The 17470-nt window shown below is 37.1% G+C and overlaps 1 protein-coding gene across 2 annotated transcripts; it reads left to right on the forward strand.

Moving 5' to 3' along the window:
- The first annotated feature begins 14117 nt into the window (after positions 1 to 14117).
- Positions 14118 to 16529, forward strand: LOC100729916 (transcription elongation factor A protein-like 9). 2 transcript variants are annotated; one of them, XM_013153665.3, is made up of 3 exons: positions 14118 to 14263; positions 14722 to 14823; positions 15195 to 16529. In XM_013153665.3, the coding sequence occupies exon 3, from the start codon at positions 15255 to 15257 to the stop codon at positions 15567 to 15569; it is 315 nt and encodes a 104-aa protein (XP_013009119.2). In that variant the 5' UTR covers positions 14118 to 14263; positions 14722 to 14823; positions 15195 to 15254; the 3' UTR covers positions 15570 to 16529. The 2 variants fall into 2 exon arrangements, with proteins under 2 accessions (XP_013009119.2, XP_063102288.1); XM_063246218.1 differs by having other exon boundaries at positions 15198 to 16529.
- The last annotated feature ends 941 nt before the right edge of the window (positions 16530 to 17470 follow it).

Here is a 17470-nt window from a genome sequence, read left to right on the forward strand (position 1 = left end):
AACAGATTTAGTTATTTTATGAATTTGTTTTCTAAATCAATAAAGCAATAAAAAGTGGAGTTAAATAGAAAATAACTACTACAAAACTGTGGATATCAGAGGGACACTATTTTTTTTCTCTTTGTTTGTTGTGTCTTCCATTTTCTGTCTAGTTGTATTTGCTTGCTTGCTTATTTATTTAGGTCTGTACATTTGCTGTTTGTTTTCCACATCTCTGCTTTCTCTTACTTCAACTTTCTTTCTTGAATTTTTTGATATTTTTAACTGAACACTATGTCTAGTATTTCCAGTTCGCTTCAATATTCCTCTACTTTCTCCATCATTTTCCCCCCTATTTTATTCACCAATTTCCCAAAGATTAGGTGATAATCCTTTGTAGTTCAGCCTTGCTTATGCTGTGTTTCTCATCATTTATGTCTCTACTTTGTTCTCTGGCTCTCTTAAAATCTCCCCCATAGAGTAAAAGGAAATTTATTTCACACAAGATCCTAGTTTACACTGCTTTTTTATATACCTATATCTTGCTCCTATGGTTAAAGGTATCAAATTAAGAGTTACCACAATTTGTCATTTTCTAGGTTGTACCTGATGCTAATGTTACTGCTAATTGTATGCATTTAGCCAAAGTGTCACACCTATTGTTCTCCTTTGTATGACAAAACTGTAATTGTCTGGAGTCATAATTATGACCATAGTACAAAACCAAAGGACTGAGTGCTAAGTCAAACACAGAGCAAATATTCATCACCCATAATTAGAAAGGTAGGATCTTGGGACAGGCACAAAGACCAAAACCAAGCTACACATAGAAGACATCTCCAAGGAGCAGATTACTTCCTAGGGAAGCCTCCTGACTAGTGATGAAGTGATCTTTCATAAGAAATGTACAAGCATCAACAGAAAACAAATTAAAATAAAAAATAAGACAATGACAAGACACAGAAACAAAATGCAACCACAGACCTTCAAACCACCTAGGACAAGTCCAAGAGGAACAAAACAAATGAAATAAGAAGCCACTCATGTGAACTTTCTGAAGTGATAACAGCAGCAGCAGAAAATAAGACAGATGAATGAAGCTAAAGAAAAATCAGTTTAGAAATAATTTTTCAGGTGAAAAAGAAGAGATGAAGAACAAAATGAAGGAACTACCCAGTGAGTCTATAGTAGTGAAGGACAAAAAATAGAGTTTAGAATAATGATGAAAATCATAATGTTGAATACAGGAAACAATGGAATCCATGAAACAAATTTAAACAGGTATCAAGGAGATTAAAAATTCCATTGAAATTATATACAGCCAATTGAACAAAGGTGAGGTCTTGAAAGGGATAAGTATACAAGTGAAATTGTTCTTTTCGAAACTTTGGTTTTTTGAAGCTGCCTAGCTCTGTAATTGCTTTGTGGTTTTCTAATTACTTTTTTGACTCTTGTAACCATGAGAGCATAACCTAACATACAGGATGATCATTAATCTAACCTTGTAACTGATTATCTCACTCTGTTAGCTAGTCATAAGAAATGTTAGGCTGTTCTGTGTCACCTATGTACTCCCTTTTTGCCTCCTGCTTGTGCACCATGTAAAAGCCCTGGACTACTAGAGACTGAGGTCTGATATTCTGGGAATGATTGCAATCAATCGCTTGTCAACATAAATAAATCTGCCTCCAAATCCTGGATGTTGTGTCAGTGTTTCTGCTTGCCATTGTGCACTGAATATTGAACCTAGAAGACACAATTGCAATTAGCAACTACAAAAAGAATGATTTCATAAAATATAAAAGGGTTATGAAAAAATCAGTTCAAAGACTATAAGGTGATACAAAGAAAAACAATGTAAGATAACTGGAATCAATGAGAAATCAGGAGATAGCACAAACACCATAAAAATCATGTTCATAGAATAATGTCAGAAAAATTTGCAAACATGGTAAAATAATTTAACATACAAATAAGTGAGGATATATTAAAATCCAATGAATCATGAATAAAGGAAATATACACCATGGCATATAATAGTCAAGATTCTAGAATTCCATCACAATAACAGAATATTAAAAGCTGTTAGAAAAAAATCACCTATAAAATAAAGCTTAGAATCATGACAGACTTCTCAACACAAACCGTTAATTAAAGGAGAGCTTTGAATGAAGTATTTCAAAACCTGAAAGAAAACAAAACACAAACTTATATTGATGCACTTTGCAAAATTATCTTTGAAATTCAGAGAAATAAGACACTTCTATGACAAAGAACAACTAAAGTAATTCACGACCACCAACCCAGCTCTATAAAATGTTGAGAAAGATACTTTAGAAAGAAATAAAGAAGATAACAATCCTAAGACAAATAGAAAGCAACCATCAGGCAGGAGAAGCAATTAAACAGAGAGAGAAAACAGAGAACAAAAACAGGAAACCAGTGTGAGAAGGGATAACCTAATACACATCAGTTATAAACATCACCATATGTGGTTCAATTCACCACTCAAAAGAAACAGAATAGCAAAATATTCAAGAAAGAAGGTCTAACAATATATTGCATTCAAGGAACAAATTTAGCTCAAAAAGAAATTCACTGACTGAAAATTAAAGAGTAGGAAAGAGACAGAAAGCAAAAAATAAAAAGCAGAAACAGCTATTATAATTGCATACAAAGTGAACTTCATGCCAACACTGATCAAAAAGACAAAGACAAAGAAGGTCACTATATATTTGTTAAGGGAAATTTTAAAGATTAAGTGGTAACAAATATATATATATATATATATATATATATATATATATATGTAAAATACTGGCACACCTAACTTTGTAAAAATATTCATGCACAAAAACGATCGAATAACCACTAATACAATTGCAATGGGAGACTTTAATATTCCACTGTCATGAATAGACAGATTAGCTACACATAAAAAAATCAACAACAAAATATCAGAATTGAATGAACCTTTTGAACAAATGGACTTAGTACATGCCTACAAAGTGTCCCGGCCCACAACAACTGAATGCACATTCTTTGGAGCTTCAAATTGGATGTTCTCCAAAATAGACCACTAGCTCAGAGAACGTGCTTAGGTAAATGGAAAGCAACTGAAATTATACCGTACAAATTATCTGACCACAGTACAATGAAATTGAAAACCAGCAGAAAAAACAGCCTCTCTGAGAGAAACAGTCCAAATGCTGGAATATAGCATTATGGGGAAGACAAGAAGGAAAGAAGTGGGTTCCCTGGACTCAGGAAGAATCTAAAGTGAGAATTAAAGCCCACAGAGAGAGTAAAAAAGAAAAACTTAAAGTAAGAAGGCAGTAGCTGGTGGTGCCTTTTCCCAGAGCCATACCCATTGAGCAAGAGGAGCTTTTGAAACCAGGGGACTCACAATCATGGTGGTGGTGGTGGCTGGCAAGCCCACTGGGCTCTGCAAAGAGACCAGCAATGAAGGGCAGCAGCAGAAGCAGATGACTGCCCTGGCTGGTGGTGAGTGCCGAGGGCTCAGTCCTCCTGTGGGAGAAAGATTGGCCAGGAGCCATTTTGGAGTTAGGCTGGATAAGCCCAGAACCAGAACCGTGGCCAGCTCCCTCCAACAGCTCTTACCTGGGAACAGACCACTGGAAACTCCTTGGACTAAACCTCCTCCCGTCACATTCCAGCAGCCATCATGGAGGTTCCCCACCAGTAGCCAGCTCAGCATGAGGGAGTGGCCAGCCTGGTCCCTGCGTACATTCGAACAGCCATAGTGAGAGCTCCCTGTTATTAACCAGCTTAGTATGAGGTGGCAACAGGTCCCAAGTCCCCATATACACTCAGACAGCTGTCATAAAAGATCCCTGCTGGTAACCAGGTAGGAGGCAGCAGCCAGCCCTGTCCCCACATGCACTCCACCAGCCATCAGTGAGCCAATGCAGGCTGGGAAAAGTAGCAGACAGCCCTGCACCAGTGCACCCAATGGTCCCCATCAGATACCTATAGCCAGAACTGGCTAGAAAAACCAGTCTTGTTTCAGAGAAATCATAGCCAATGCAGGAAGTGCCTGGAACCCCACTACCCACTTGTCCAGAAGAACACAGGAATATGTCAAGATGAAGAAGCAAAAAGCAGACTCTGGCCTTCATCCCATACAGAGCTGATCCAGGAGATGTAAACAGAAGAGATCAGGAGTTGTACACCTGAAATTTTTCAAGTGAAGGCAACTGAAATAAAGAAACAACGTCATGAGGCTATAAAAGAAATTAGAGCATTAATACTATCTCAGATAAAAGAAGAAATGAAAAACATAATAAAAGAATTGCTAAGCACTTCTAAACAAGACATAGATGAAAGAATAGAGGAGCATAGGAAAATGAGGGAAATGTTAAATGAACAAATAAAAAAGATTTAGACTACATGAAACAAATTCAGAGACATACAGGAAATTAAAAACTCAATTGAAAGATTCCAAAACCACTTGAAAAAAACTAAAGATAGACTCTCAGACCTTGAAGACAGGTTTGCAGTTTGTGATCATGAAAGGAAGATCTCTTAAAAATAACAAGGATCCAGGAATTAACAATTCAATGACTGTAAGACAATCAAAAGAAACATAACTTAAGAATAATAGGTGTGAGAGAAAAAGCAGGTGTCAACACAAATGGCATTACACATCTGTTTACAGAAATAATATCAGAAAACTTCCCAAGCATATGAAAAGGAAGTGGCATCTAGAAATCCAGCGAGCCATAATCAAAATAAATCTACACCCAGACATACAATAATCAAGATCCCAGAAATTCAACACAAGAACAGAATATTAAAAGCTGTTAGAGAAAACAAATATATTACCTATAAAGGAAAACATCAGAATCATGACAGACTTCTCAACACAAACCATCAAATCAAGAAGAGCTTGGAGTGAAGTATTTAAAATCCTGAAAGTAAACAATTTCCAACCCAGATTGATGTACCCTACAAAACATTCTTTCAAAATTAATGAAGAAACAAAATGCTTCCATGACAAAGAACAACTGAAGGAATTCATGACCACCAAACCAACCCTACAAAAATACTGAAGGACATTCTAGAGAGACATTAAAAAAAAAAACCACCATTCCAGGAACAGTGGCAGAGGGGAATCACTACGTAGGGCAGACAGTGGAATGGAAGGGAAAAGTAGGCAACCAACAGCAGGAAAATAGCACGGCAGAGATGAGGCAGAGCACGTTGGCCATAACCATTAATATCGATGGCCTCAATTCACCAATAAAAAGAAACACAGGCAGAGTAGATCAGGAGACAGGGTCCATCAATATGTTTTATACAAGAAACACATTTAATGTGAAAGGGCATTCATAGACTGAAAATTAAAGGAGAGAGAAAAATGTTCTATGTGACAGGGAACCAGAAAGAAGTGAGGGTAGCTTGCCCATCAGCTGCAGAGTGGATAAGAAAGTCATGGCACTTTTATACAATGGAAAACTACTCAGCTATAAAGAAAGATACCCTTGAGGTTCTTGTAGATAAATGGATACAATTTGAGATCATGCTGATGGCTGAAATGGTTCAGTCATGTGGTTGAATATCATGTTGTCTGCCTAGCATAAAATACTAATGGAGTTAGTGGTATCCAAAGTGTACAATATATTCTATGAAAGGGAAGGGGAGGAAGGGTCTAAAAAGGGAAGGCAGTGGCCATTGTTAACCTGTTATCATATTTGAACCCCATATTGTTTTCATTGTTCTTTTAGTTTTGCTTTACTCTGTTTCGAATTGTCTGATTTTGTTATATTTGATGGCATGAACAGCTATTTCTAAGATAACAAATTATATTATGGTAAGCATTATTGATTTCCTATTAGCTTGTTTTGAAGCCCTGTATTGTTTTCATTGTTTTGTTTTGACTGCTTTTATTCTATTTTTTGTTTGATTGTATCATGTCTGATGGTATAGGCAACTACTTTGAAGATAACAAGATTCATTATGATATCCACTGTAGTTTTACTATTAACTTATTTTGTAGTCTTGTAGTGTTTCCATTTTTATTGGTTTTATTCTGTACTATTTTGTTTGATTTTATTATGTCTAATGTTATGGGCAATTCTTTAAAAGATAATAAGAGGCATTATGGTAACCTTGTATTTTGTTTTAAAGTCATGTACCACATTCATTGTTTTGTTTTGATTGACTCTATTCTGTTTTATTTCATTTGGTTTTATTCTCCTCAAAATAAAATAATTGCTAAAAAAAGAAAATCAATGGCAAAGATCCCACAAAATCTCTGTAAACAAATGGAACTTAAATATCACCCTACTGAACAATCAATGTGTCACAGATGAAATTAAAGAAGAAATTAAACAGGTTCTACAATTAAACTATAATGGTGATAAAACGTACTAGAACTTATGGGACATGATAAAAGCATTCCTAAGAGAGGACTTTATAGTGTTTAATTTACACAACAGGAAAATCGAGCAAGTTCCAATAAACAATTTAATGTTGAAACTAAAGCTTGTAGAAGAAGAGCAAGTCAAGCACAAAGCTCATATGAGGAAAAGAGTATAAAGATCCAAGCAAAATCAAAACAATGGAGACTAAAGAAACAAGACAAAGAATCAATAAATTGAAGAATTAGTTCCTTGAAAGATTAAGCCAAATTGAAAAACACTTAGCCAAACTTGTCAAAAAAATAAATAAAATCAAAGAAATATTCAAATCCACAAAATTAGGAATGAAAAGGGCAAAAAAGACTACAGAAATCCATAAAATCATTAATACTTACTTCAAGAACCTGTATTTTCACAAGATGGGAAATTCAGAAGAAATAGTCAGATTCCTAGATATCTATGAATTACCAAAGCTTATCCAAAAATATATAAAAATTCTAAATAATCCAATATAAGTCAATAAAATTAAATATGTTAAATAAATTTCTACCAACAAATAAAAGCCCTGTTCCTGTGAACTCACTACTGAATTCTATAAGAAATTTATAAATGTCTTGATACTTTTGCTTCTCACACTCTTTAATGAAACTGAAAGGGAAACATTACTTCCAAAGTCATTCCTAGAAACAGATATTACCCTGATATGAAAACCAAGGAAGGATCCAACAAAAGAGAGGACCATAGGCCAATCTACCTAATGAACATAGGTGCAAAAATTCTCAATATGATACTGGGAAAAGGATACACAAACCATCAAGAAGACTCTGCACCATGATCAAGTAGGATTCATCTCAAAGATGTAGGGGTGGTTCAACATACCCAAATCTATAAATGTCACACACTGTATCAATAGAACAAAAGAGGAAAAATCAGATTATGGTTTCAATAGACACTAAAGAAGAGTTTGAAAAAGTACAACACCCATTCATGAGGAAAACTCGGGAGAAAAATTAGAATAGATTGCTTTATCTCAATATGATAAAGGCCATCTATGACAAACTGACAATGAACATGATATTAAATAGTCAAAAACAGAAAGCTTTTATTCTAAAATCAGAAACAAGCCAAGGATGTCCACTATTACCACTCCTATTATGGCTCTGAAAACATTATCTAGAGCAATTAGAAAAGACAGAAAAATTAAAGGAATCACAATAGGAAAAAATGAAGTTAAATGATCATTTTGGAAAGTAACATAATTTACACAGAAGACCCCAAAAAACTGACAAAAGCACTTTATATTTAATAAACAAATTTAATCAACTAGCTGAATACAAAGTCAATACTGAAAAATCAGTAGCATTCCTGCACATAAATAGCAAACCTATAGAGAGAAAAGTTAGGGAACCCATGAAAAAATGAAATTCTTAGAAATCAATCACACAAAGGATGTAAAAGATCTTTACATGGAAGACTACAGTACTCTGAAAAAGGAAATAAAAGAGGTGAGAATAAAGACACCAAGAAATATTCCAAGCTCAGGGCAGGCAAGAGGTCCTAAGTCCAGTCCCTGTGAGGATGTATGGACAAAGGCCTTGATCCTAGGCCTCTCCCAGAATTTATTATCAAGGGAAGAAAAGGGTGGTTAGAGGATGAGTGACAGTGAGGATGGCAGGAATTACATGAGTAACTTGAGCAGGGTAGTCAGGTAATGTGGAAAGGTCTCTGCAAAGTGCAGAGATAAGGATATGCAGAAGGATCAATTTACATAATTCAATTAAGGTAGCAACTGAATTGTTTTTGGAGGCTGTTGCTTCAGTTTCTGGAATGTAAACTTTTGTTCCCTGGGGAGTCGTAGCCTCTTTCCCTTGAGGCTCATACTCAGTTGACATTCCTGGAGCTGACTGACTCTTCCATCCTACTGTGCTTATATATTTTAGAGAAAGCACTATTCAAGAAAACAGGAGACTATGTGATGGCTTTAGAGATAATGTACCAGTACCTTGGCTGGCCTTATTTGCAATGCTTACAGCCAATTGAAAAGAAAAAGGAAATACCATAGCCAGCTCTGTACATATCAGTATAAGGAAATAAGTCTCAATATAATCAAAGTTGCAGCAATTGTTCTGAATTTAAGGGGAGTCACTCAAGTTGTCTCCCACAAAAAGTCTGTATCTCAATCTGATACAAGCGATTTATGACAAACCTACTGCTAACATCAGTGATCAGGGAAAGAAGCATTTTCTTTTGAGGTTACTGTGTGTTTGTAATTCTTACGAAATTATCCCTGCTTTAACTTCCACTCAGTCTGTTCATTCACGCTACCTTGTCTCCCAGCAGTCTTATATTTGGCTGAGGCCCTCACCAGCAAATAAACAGCCAGGAAGCTAGATATCAGAAAAGAAGACTGGCAGTGGAAGTAAAACACTGACTTTTTTCTATGTATGTTTTTGTTTTAGTTGTTAAGTTAAAATGGTCTCTTTTGGTTAGAGTATATATATATAAAACTTCATGCCTAGCGTGCATGAAGCCCTGAGTTCTATCCCCAGAATCACAATAAAATGTTTTCTTTTTCATTAAAGAATAAAATGCTCATATACTTAAGGGGGAATTAATATTTACTGCAAGATATTCCAAGATTTCTCTTTACAATGAGGTGTCTTGGTATGTGGCTAAACTAATATATGTTTAATATTCTCCAATATATACAGAGGAAAGAACAACTTTTTTAATGTTTTGTTTCTAACCTTTAAAACATATTATTTGTATATGTATATAATTGTGTAAGTACTGTCCACCAAGATAAATCTATCCAGATTCTACAATCTAGAAACAAGTAAAAAAAAAATTCTTGAAGTAGCTCAGAGCATATCGTAATGAACTAGTACTGAACCTACTTTCAGCCTTAGCCATCATAAATAGACTTAGAAGCCTTTAAGAAGCAAAAAAAACTTCTACCAGCAGGGAAACATAAGACAATATAAGATAACTAATAGTAAAGGCACAGGACCTGAGTTCCATCAGACTATTCCTTTCCCTTCTCTCTCTTCATTTAGGTCTTTTCCATCCACTGGCACATAGGTTAGGACCCAATATATTCCCTTCCCTTTATCCTTTCTCCGCATGGCCTTCATGTGAAAAGAGATTATCTTCCTAGCTATATTACCTCTTCCACCCTACCTCTTGGCTGGAGAGAACTCAGAGGGAATGCGATCCACTCTCAGGAAAAAAGACCTGGAGAAAAGACATATGAAGTCTTAGGATTTAGGTTACAAGTCCTATGCTCAGGATATTTGTGATCACTAACTGTGGTATGTGAACTTGACTTAACAACAATGTTATGGATTAAACACTGGTGGTCAACTTCACACTGGCTGCATTAAATCATCATGGTGCTTGCTGAGTGTAGATAGCCCACCTGAGGAAAGTTCCCAGCATAAAAAAAGACATGGAGAGGACCACTGTGGCATTGTACATTCTCCAAAGTGTTGTTTGGAGCCATTGGTTTTCCTGGAGAAGTTTGTCTTGGCTAGTGTCCTCAATATGAATTCAGCCATTCTCTTCAGAGGAACTCGGGAAATTATCACTGAAAATGACTGCAGTTCCTTTTGGAGGAGCTCCAGTCCTTACTTTGAGCATCACTTCCTGACTCTGCAGGGAAAGATGTTTGCTAATTAATCTCCAGGAGAACTTGTCACACTGGCTTCCTGTTTTCATCACCCACCAGAGGAGCTTGGAATCTCATTATCATTGAGGATAGGTACTTTTCAGGGGATCCCTGGCCTTTATTTTGAGTGTCACCTCTTGACTTCAGTGTACAACCCTCAACCTACTGGCACAGATCCTTTGTCCTACTGGCATAGATTTCCTAGCTTCCACCACTGATCTATGGGCCTTCCCAGTGCAGATCCATAAAACAGACTTGCATGAGTCCTCACTGTGGGCTCTAGACCTCCAGTTGGACTCATGGGAGGCACTATAATGGGCTCTAGGATTTCAGTTGGACTCATGCAGGACAATACTGTGTGATCCAGGCTGTCGGCTGAATTTTCTAAGTCTTTAGTGTTGTGGACAGATTTCCTGAACTTTCTTGTATTTATCTCTGGGTGACCATCATAAAATAATAATATAAATCCTGTGTCCTGTATGTAATTGTTCTCTTTGTAACCCCTGACTACAACAAATAACAACAACAAAAACCACATACAAGATTAGTAACATTCTGGATATGCCTATAGGTGATTGTCATATAGGCTGAAAACTGAGGATAGAAGACCCACCCAGATGTGGATTACAATCAATAGGCTTATACCCTGTACGGAATAAAAGGAGAAAGGAAGCCTTCCCTTTTCTTCTTCAGAGGAGCTCTGATCTTTGTTACTGCTTTTGAACTTTGGTCTTCAGTTCATCCAGGTTTCCAGTGCAGTCTCTTCAGCTTTCTAATGCAAATGTTTCAGATTTCCAATACATAATTACAACAGATTTTTCAGTGAGGGTTAGGGTTTGCATTCTTCCACCCCAATTCTGTAGGTGGTCATTGTAAGCCTACTCAGTAAATCTGTCCTACTCATTAATCTGTCCGCTAATGAACCATAACTGACATAAAATTCTAAGATCTTGCCTCAATCAGCTTTCTGCTACTCCAATAAAGTACCTGAAGTAATTAATTTATAATGAAGAAATGCTATTTTTGACTCACATTTTGGAGGTTCCAGTTCAAGATCAAGTGCCTTCATCACTTTGGGCCCTTGATGAGGGCAGTACATAATTGTTAGGTTTTTTTTGATGCAGTTAAGAGACAAAGTCGGACATGAAAAACCATTATTGTCAGTGTGGGAGAGCTGCTGGAGACTATGAGGACCCTGGAGGGAGACAAAGCTGAGAGTAGTTTTTATGGGGTTGGGATAGGAGTGAAGAATACTTGAGTGGACAGGTCATTGTGTCAGGAGAGGCCTGGAGGACCTTTAGGCATGGGGGTGGAGACTACCTGAGAGGACAGTATTGGGAGGGGTGGAGGACCTTTGGCACACATGCAAAAGGAAAGCTGAAAGTTTATTTTTGGGGACTAGAAGGAGGTGCATGGGAGTTAGTGTAGAAGAGATATTGTTGTTTTAGGGGTCAGCGCCATGATGGACCAGCATCATGTAAAATCTGGCAGAGTCCCATACAAGTGGAAATCATCAACAGGAGCATGTATTCAAGCAAAGCACTTACAAGGCAAGAAGTAATAAAAAAGATTAAGAGGACAAGCTCCCACAATCCTTTCGCTGTGATCCTACCAATGACTAATGTATTATAATTAACTTATAAATTCTTATGGATAAAAATAAAAGGAGTACAGTAGAGAGGAAAATAAATATGCTATATATATGCCAATTCCCAACTGTGAATATAATCATTATGTACTTCAAACATATACTAACAAAAGTAAAAATAAAATAAAATTAAAATATTTCCTACAAAGTCCTACTTCTTAAAAATCCACAGAATCTCCCAACGAGGCCAAATTGGGAAACAAGCCTATAACCCAGACCTTTGGGAGACTTTCCTCCAAACCATGACAGTCAGGATAGAAGATCCCAGGTATCTATTTTGTGGTCTAGAAGGAAAGAAGATTCCAACTAGGCACATTTTGCCCAATTGGTTCACTACTACATGCGAAAGACAGCATCAACAGGGTCAGAGGCTGATCCTTTAATAGTTAAGCCTTGGGCAGAGGCATTCTCTGGTCAGGTATAAGATGGTGATGTCTTTGGGCATGTGACATAAATTCTCTGTTTAGTTTTTTTGCATATAAAATGGAAATAAAGCAAGGGTTCCTTGAAGGGCTGATGGAAGTACAAAAGTTAATAATAGCAGCAAAGCATATTTCCCTTTTCAGGACAATTTAAGGGTTTTTGGAAACATGTCTATGAAGCCAGAAAAAAAGCAGCTGCCATTCAAGATTTTCAGTCTTCACAGACAGTATATCCAAATGGTTTATAGATCTCATGCATCTTTTAAGGTTGTGAATGTTTGTCTCTGTTAAACTCTATGAGCAGGTAAAGACAATAGGAGAATAAATTACTGAAGTTGTGTAGTCAGTTCTAAGTCTGGTATTGGGACTGTGCTAGACCATTTTCTATTACTATACTAGAATATTTGAGGTTGGGTGCTTTATAAAGATGTACATTATTTATCTTCACAGTTCTGCAAGGCATTTTTACAGTTTTGTCAAGAGTCTTCTGGCTACAATATAGCACAGTAAATGGCACCTTGGCATGATTATCTGCATGACAGTTAGATCACATGGCAAGACAAAAAATGGAGAGCATTTCAGAAGTCAGGACTGAGCTTTCATAACAACTCTTCTGTGTATACTAATCAGGGCGTATCATGAGAATTATATCAGTTCCTCTAAAGGAATACCCTAATGACTTCCCAGTAGGCCTCACCTCTTAACAGTTCCATCACTTCCCACATTATCACACTAGTGACCAAACTTCTGATACAAAAGCCCTTGGGGGCCACATTTAAACCTTACTGAAACCACAGTAGGGACTAATAACTTCTGCATCTCACATCACTGTTCTGTCTAGAAGACACAAAGAATTATATGTTGAATTTTCTAGTGCACAAATACATATGCTTCCCAAAAGATATATCAATGTAATGGATATCATGTGAAATAAAATGACAAGGGTTAAGGATTTTTTTCCCTTGTATGAGATCCACTGAGCTTTCTTTTCCTTCACAAAGCACCATCAGCACTTAAACATGTAAAATACTTTTTTTATGCTTTCTCATCTTTTTTTCAATACTGTATCTAAAAACACACAGTTCTTTTCAAATTTGTCATTTTTATCAAAGACTAAGATTGAAAAATAATCATTTGTCGAAGACTGTCTGTGAGCCAAATACTTTGCATGTTATCTCTAAGGAATACACAGCCAAATTGTAGAGGATTTCCCTGTCATGCACCAGGCCCTCGGTTTGCTTCTTAGCACTGAAAAAAATTACTTACCAACAATCAGTTCCATGAATTGTATGTTATTATTATCTTCTTTCAGATGAGCAAACTGAGACTCACAATATGCACCTCACAGTGGATCAACTGATTATTCTCCAGGTAGCACAGCATCTGGCAATACATTACAACGCTCTGGAATCAAATGTTATTTTCTTCCATTTTAAACATTTCCCCCTAAATAAAATCATAATATAATTAAAATAACAGCGTGTACTTTTAAAGCATCTACTACTGGTGTAAACCAAGTACTATTCTAAGCACTCTAATTCATGCAACTAAAGTAATTTTTTCTTTGTCTTTTCTGACTACAAAAAGATAGTTATATATATATATATATATGCTAAGAACAAAGTTAAATTGAATTTAAAAATCTCCCTCTTGATCCAAGGTGTTCTTTTTTATACAACTGCGGTCTGTACCACTCAGGTCCACAACAGCTAAAGACAAGATTGCAGATGAAATGGAGGCTGGAGGAGGGTCAGTGAATGGAGGAGTTAATCACCCTGGGAAAAGACATCTTTCGAAAACAGTAAAAAAAAAGTTCGTTAGGCCTAGAAAAAGATGTATCTCCTTTCTAGGTATCAGAAAACAGTAAATATTTTCTGGCGTTGGCAGCTACAGAAAAAACTGACAGCAGCAACTGTATGCGTAAGGCCAGGGAGTGCAGGGAGGGAGTAGCGAACCTACCCCAAGTCTGCTACGTTTTTGGTGGGAGTGGAAATTGGGGGCCTGATCTCACTGGTGACGTAGATCTCACGTGACCACAGTCGACGTGTGCAGAAATCCTACTAGTCTGGTCCTTGTTCCCTTGTGGGTACCAGCTTTCTTCAGCGGTGCAGGCGGCTGTGCCCGAGACCAGTGAAAGGAGTCAATTTTTATCAGAATTTTACAGGTTGGTGTCAGCATGAATGTTGCCTGGGGATTTCTAGTGCGGAAGTGGTCTAAGGTGGAGACTTGTGGGAGTCCCAGTCCAGTTAGTCCTTCCTTTTTACCCTCTACCTCTAGATGGGCAGGAATTAATGACCCTTAGGAACGCAACTAGGGGGTCCCGAGAGGCGGACAATGAAACCCCGTGTTAGTTTAAAAATAATCTCAGACCTCTTTCCGGATACCCACCCTGTTCCCACACCTAACCTCTGTAAATATAGTTCAGAAATAATCATCTTTTCCCGTTGCCAATCTGATAAGAAAGACGAGCTAACTTGTACTGTGGAGAAAACTGCAAGGGGCGGGGGTGGGGGGAGGGGGGGAAACAGGAAACTTTCTGTTAAGAGGACCTAAAATGAAGAGGGCTAAAGCTACAGTGCCTGCAGCTTAATCAAGCCATTGCCCCACCCTCTCCCTTCTCAGGTTTGTCTGCCGCTGTGTTCTTAGCACCGCCCAACGCAAAAAAAAAAAAAAAAAAAAAAAAATTAGGAGTTAGAAACTGACCGGATCCCGGATCGGTACTAGGTAAGTGAGAGAGACATTGTAAAGATGACATGGTCATGCGTGGGAGTCCTCGCTGTCTCTTCTTTTTTCACTTCCTTTCCCCTCCAGCCAACCCACTCTGGAAGGGCACTGGGTTAGGATCTGTGGGAAACAAGGGCTTGGGGAGTTCTGGGAGTCTGGAAAAGGCTGGAGGAGGGACTAGACAGAGGGGAGGCAGTGGAAAGTAGGGGTAAGACGACCAGGACCAAGAAAACCCAGAGTGTTGACTGAACTTCTCAGGTGGAAAATATTTGGTGACCAGAGTTCTGAATCCCAAAAGGCAAATGCTTAGAACTCTGCAGAGCACCTGTACACTCACCAGGCCTTTGACTTACTGCCTTCTTGCTTCCTAGAAGTAATTGCATTCAAAGGGGAAAGAAAGAAAGAAGGAAAGAGAGGGAAGCAGACAAAAGATGAAGCCCTGCCAAAAATTTGAAGAAAAAACAGAAAATGAGAATGAGCCAAAGTATGAGGAAGAACCAAAGCCTGAGGAAAAGCCAGAAGAGGAGGAAGAACCGGAGGAGGAGGAAAAAGCAGAAGAAACTTTTAGAGAAAGATTGATTCAATCTCTAGAGGAATTTAAAGAAGATATACACAACAGACATTTAAGCAATGAAGATAAGTTTAGAGAAGTCCATGAAATTGATGAGGTTAGGAGAGTAAGAAACAAACTGATAGTGATGCGTTGGAAGGTTAATCGAAACCATCCTTATCCCTACTTAATGTAGTTTAGTTTGATTTCTGTGTTATTTGATATTAGCATTGTGATACAGTTTTCCCTTTTATCAGTATTTTCTTAGTGTATCTTTATTCATCTTTCTACTATTTGCCTGTTATATTAGTTTTAATAGCTTGTTATAGTAGTTTTAAAAGTATTACTAGTTATCTGCATTTCACTGTTTATTGTATTTTGAGCCAATCTACAAGTCTTTATCTTTTTAAAAGTTTTTATTAGTCTATGTTTGTAGTACATAATGATTACATTCATTGTGGAAAGTTGGTGCATGAACATAACATATCTCAGTTCTTTCTACATCCCCTTACCTTCCTCCCCCTTTCTCCTTTTCTGTCTTTTATTATAAGAACTTTGCTAATTTGTAAAAGAAAAAGTTTCCTGATATGATAAAAAATGAGAAAAAATTACTAAGTCAATCATATGTGAATGTCATTTTTTTAAAAAAATTATTTTTAAAAAGCAAAATAAAAAAAGGATTGAAATAATAATTTCAAAAAACAGTAAAAAATCAACTCTAGTTAATATATTACACAGTTAATCTTAGAAGTAGTTGCTCATTTTTGAAAGAAAATTATATTTGTATACAACATATATGCATATAAATCTTGTGAAGGGTGAAACAGAATGTATAGTCTCAATGGTGAGATGGTGAATGGTATGCCTTCTGCTTTTTTATGTTTTTGTTTGCTTGCTCATTCCTAAAATGAACATACATTATTGCTGTTAAAAATAATAAACGTTTTATAACTAAAAAAGAGACAACCAAAATTATTTAGTAGCTTACTTCTGAAAGTACTGGAGTACATATTACTTAATATTAAAAGCAAATAAGAAATTCAAAGTGTCACTGAACCACTGAGCTAGAATGAATTCTGTATCTTTTGTCATCTGTAGAATAAGCATCATAATCTCACAAAAATATTGTGGGGGTCAAATAAATAATTGAAAGCTACTTGACAGGGTTTGGTCCACATTTTCTCATGTATGTTCCAGACTGTCTAGAGATTTGTTTTAGCTATTTGGAATGATGGAAAAAGTAGTTGTCATCTGTACTTGAACACAAATCCAAGAAATCCAATGCCACCTTTATAGTCTGTCCGTGCTCACTCAGCCTCCCATCTACCATCTCTTGATAGTAACATGTATTTTGGGTGTTGCTTCCTCTTTTGCCAAATCCTATACATTTCAAGCCCTTATGGCTATGATGTGCTTCAATTCTTAACTAGTGAAGCCTGGCATATTCCTTTGGAACCTCCAGTGGCCTAAATCCCCAGAATGCCTCCTACATAATTGAGATTGCCTACTTCAATTTTCAATGCTCCTTGGGCAATGATGTTTCATATATACCTTAGAAATTTTCAGTTGTAACCTTTTCCCGACTACACAAGTCTGAATAACAGACATGCTTTAGTCAAAATTGTTGTTCTGGACTCAAAGATGCCATTGCATCTATCTAACTTCTGTTTGTTTGAGATGAGTGGTTTTTTTTTTCCCCTGACGACTGGTGATGGCAGGCCCTCCCTACTGATTCAACGTGTACCTCTAGACTTGTACAAATTTTAAAGGGTGACTTAAGTTAGTTTGAAGATACTCACATCCCTGGCTGGAAATACTTGAAAATTCTGTGCCAAGCATGCTCACTGGGTGCCCTGTTTTTCTGTTATAATTTGGGAGATTTTCATGCCTACAGACCATTCTTCAAGGGTATAGCAGCAGGACAGGTGCTGGTAGGGCTGGAATTCCAACTGGAGTGAGAAAAGATTCCAAGGGCTCACGGTGCCTGTTTCACAAAGCAGGATAAATTCAGCCCCCTGAGACTAAGAAGTGGGGCACTTGACTTGAATGTGGAGGGGCTCACAGAGACTACACTCCTCTGTAGCATGAACCTGCCTT

The sequence above is a fragment of the Cavia porcellus genome, unplaced genomic scaffold, assembly GCF_034190915.1.
Source record: "Cavia porcellus strain 051 isolate PalLab524CR breed Dunkin Hartley unplaced genomic scaffold, mCavPor4.1 scaffold_3, whole genome shotgun sequence".
Lineage (NCBI taxonomy): Eukaryota > Metazoa > Chordata > Mammalia > Rodentia > Caviidae > Cavia > Cavia porcellus.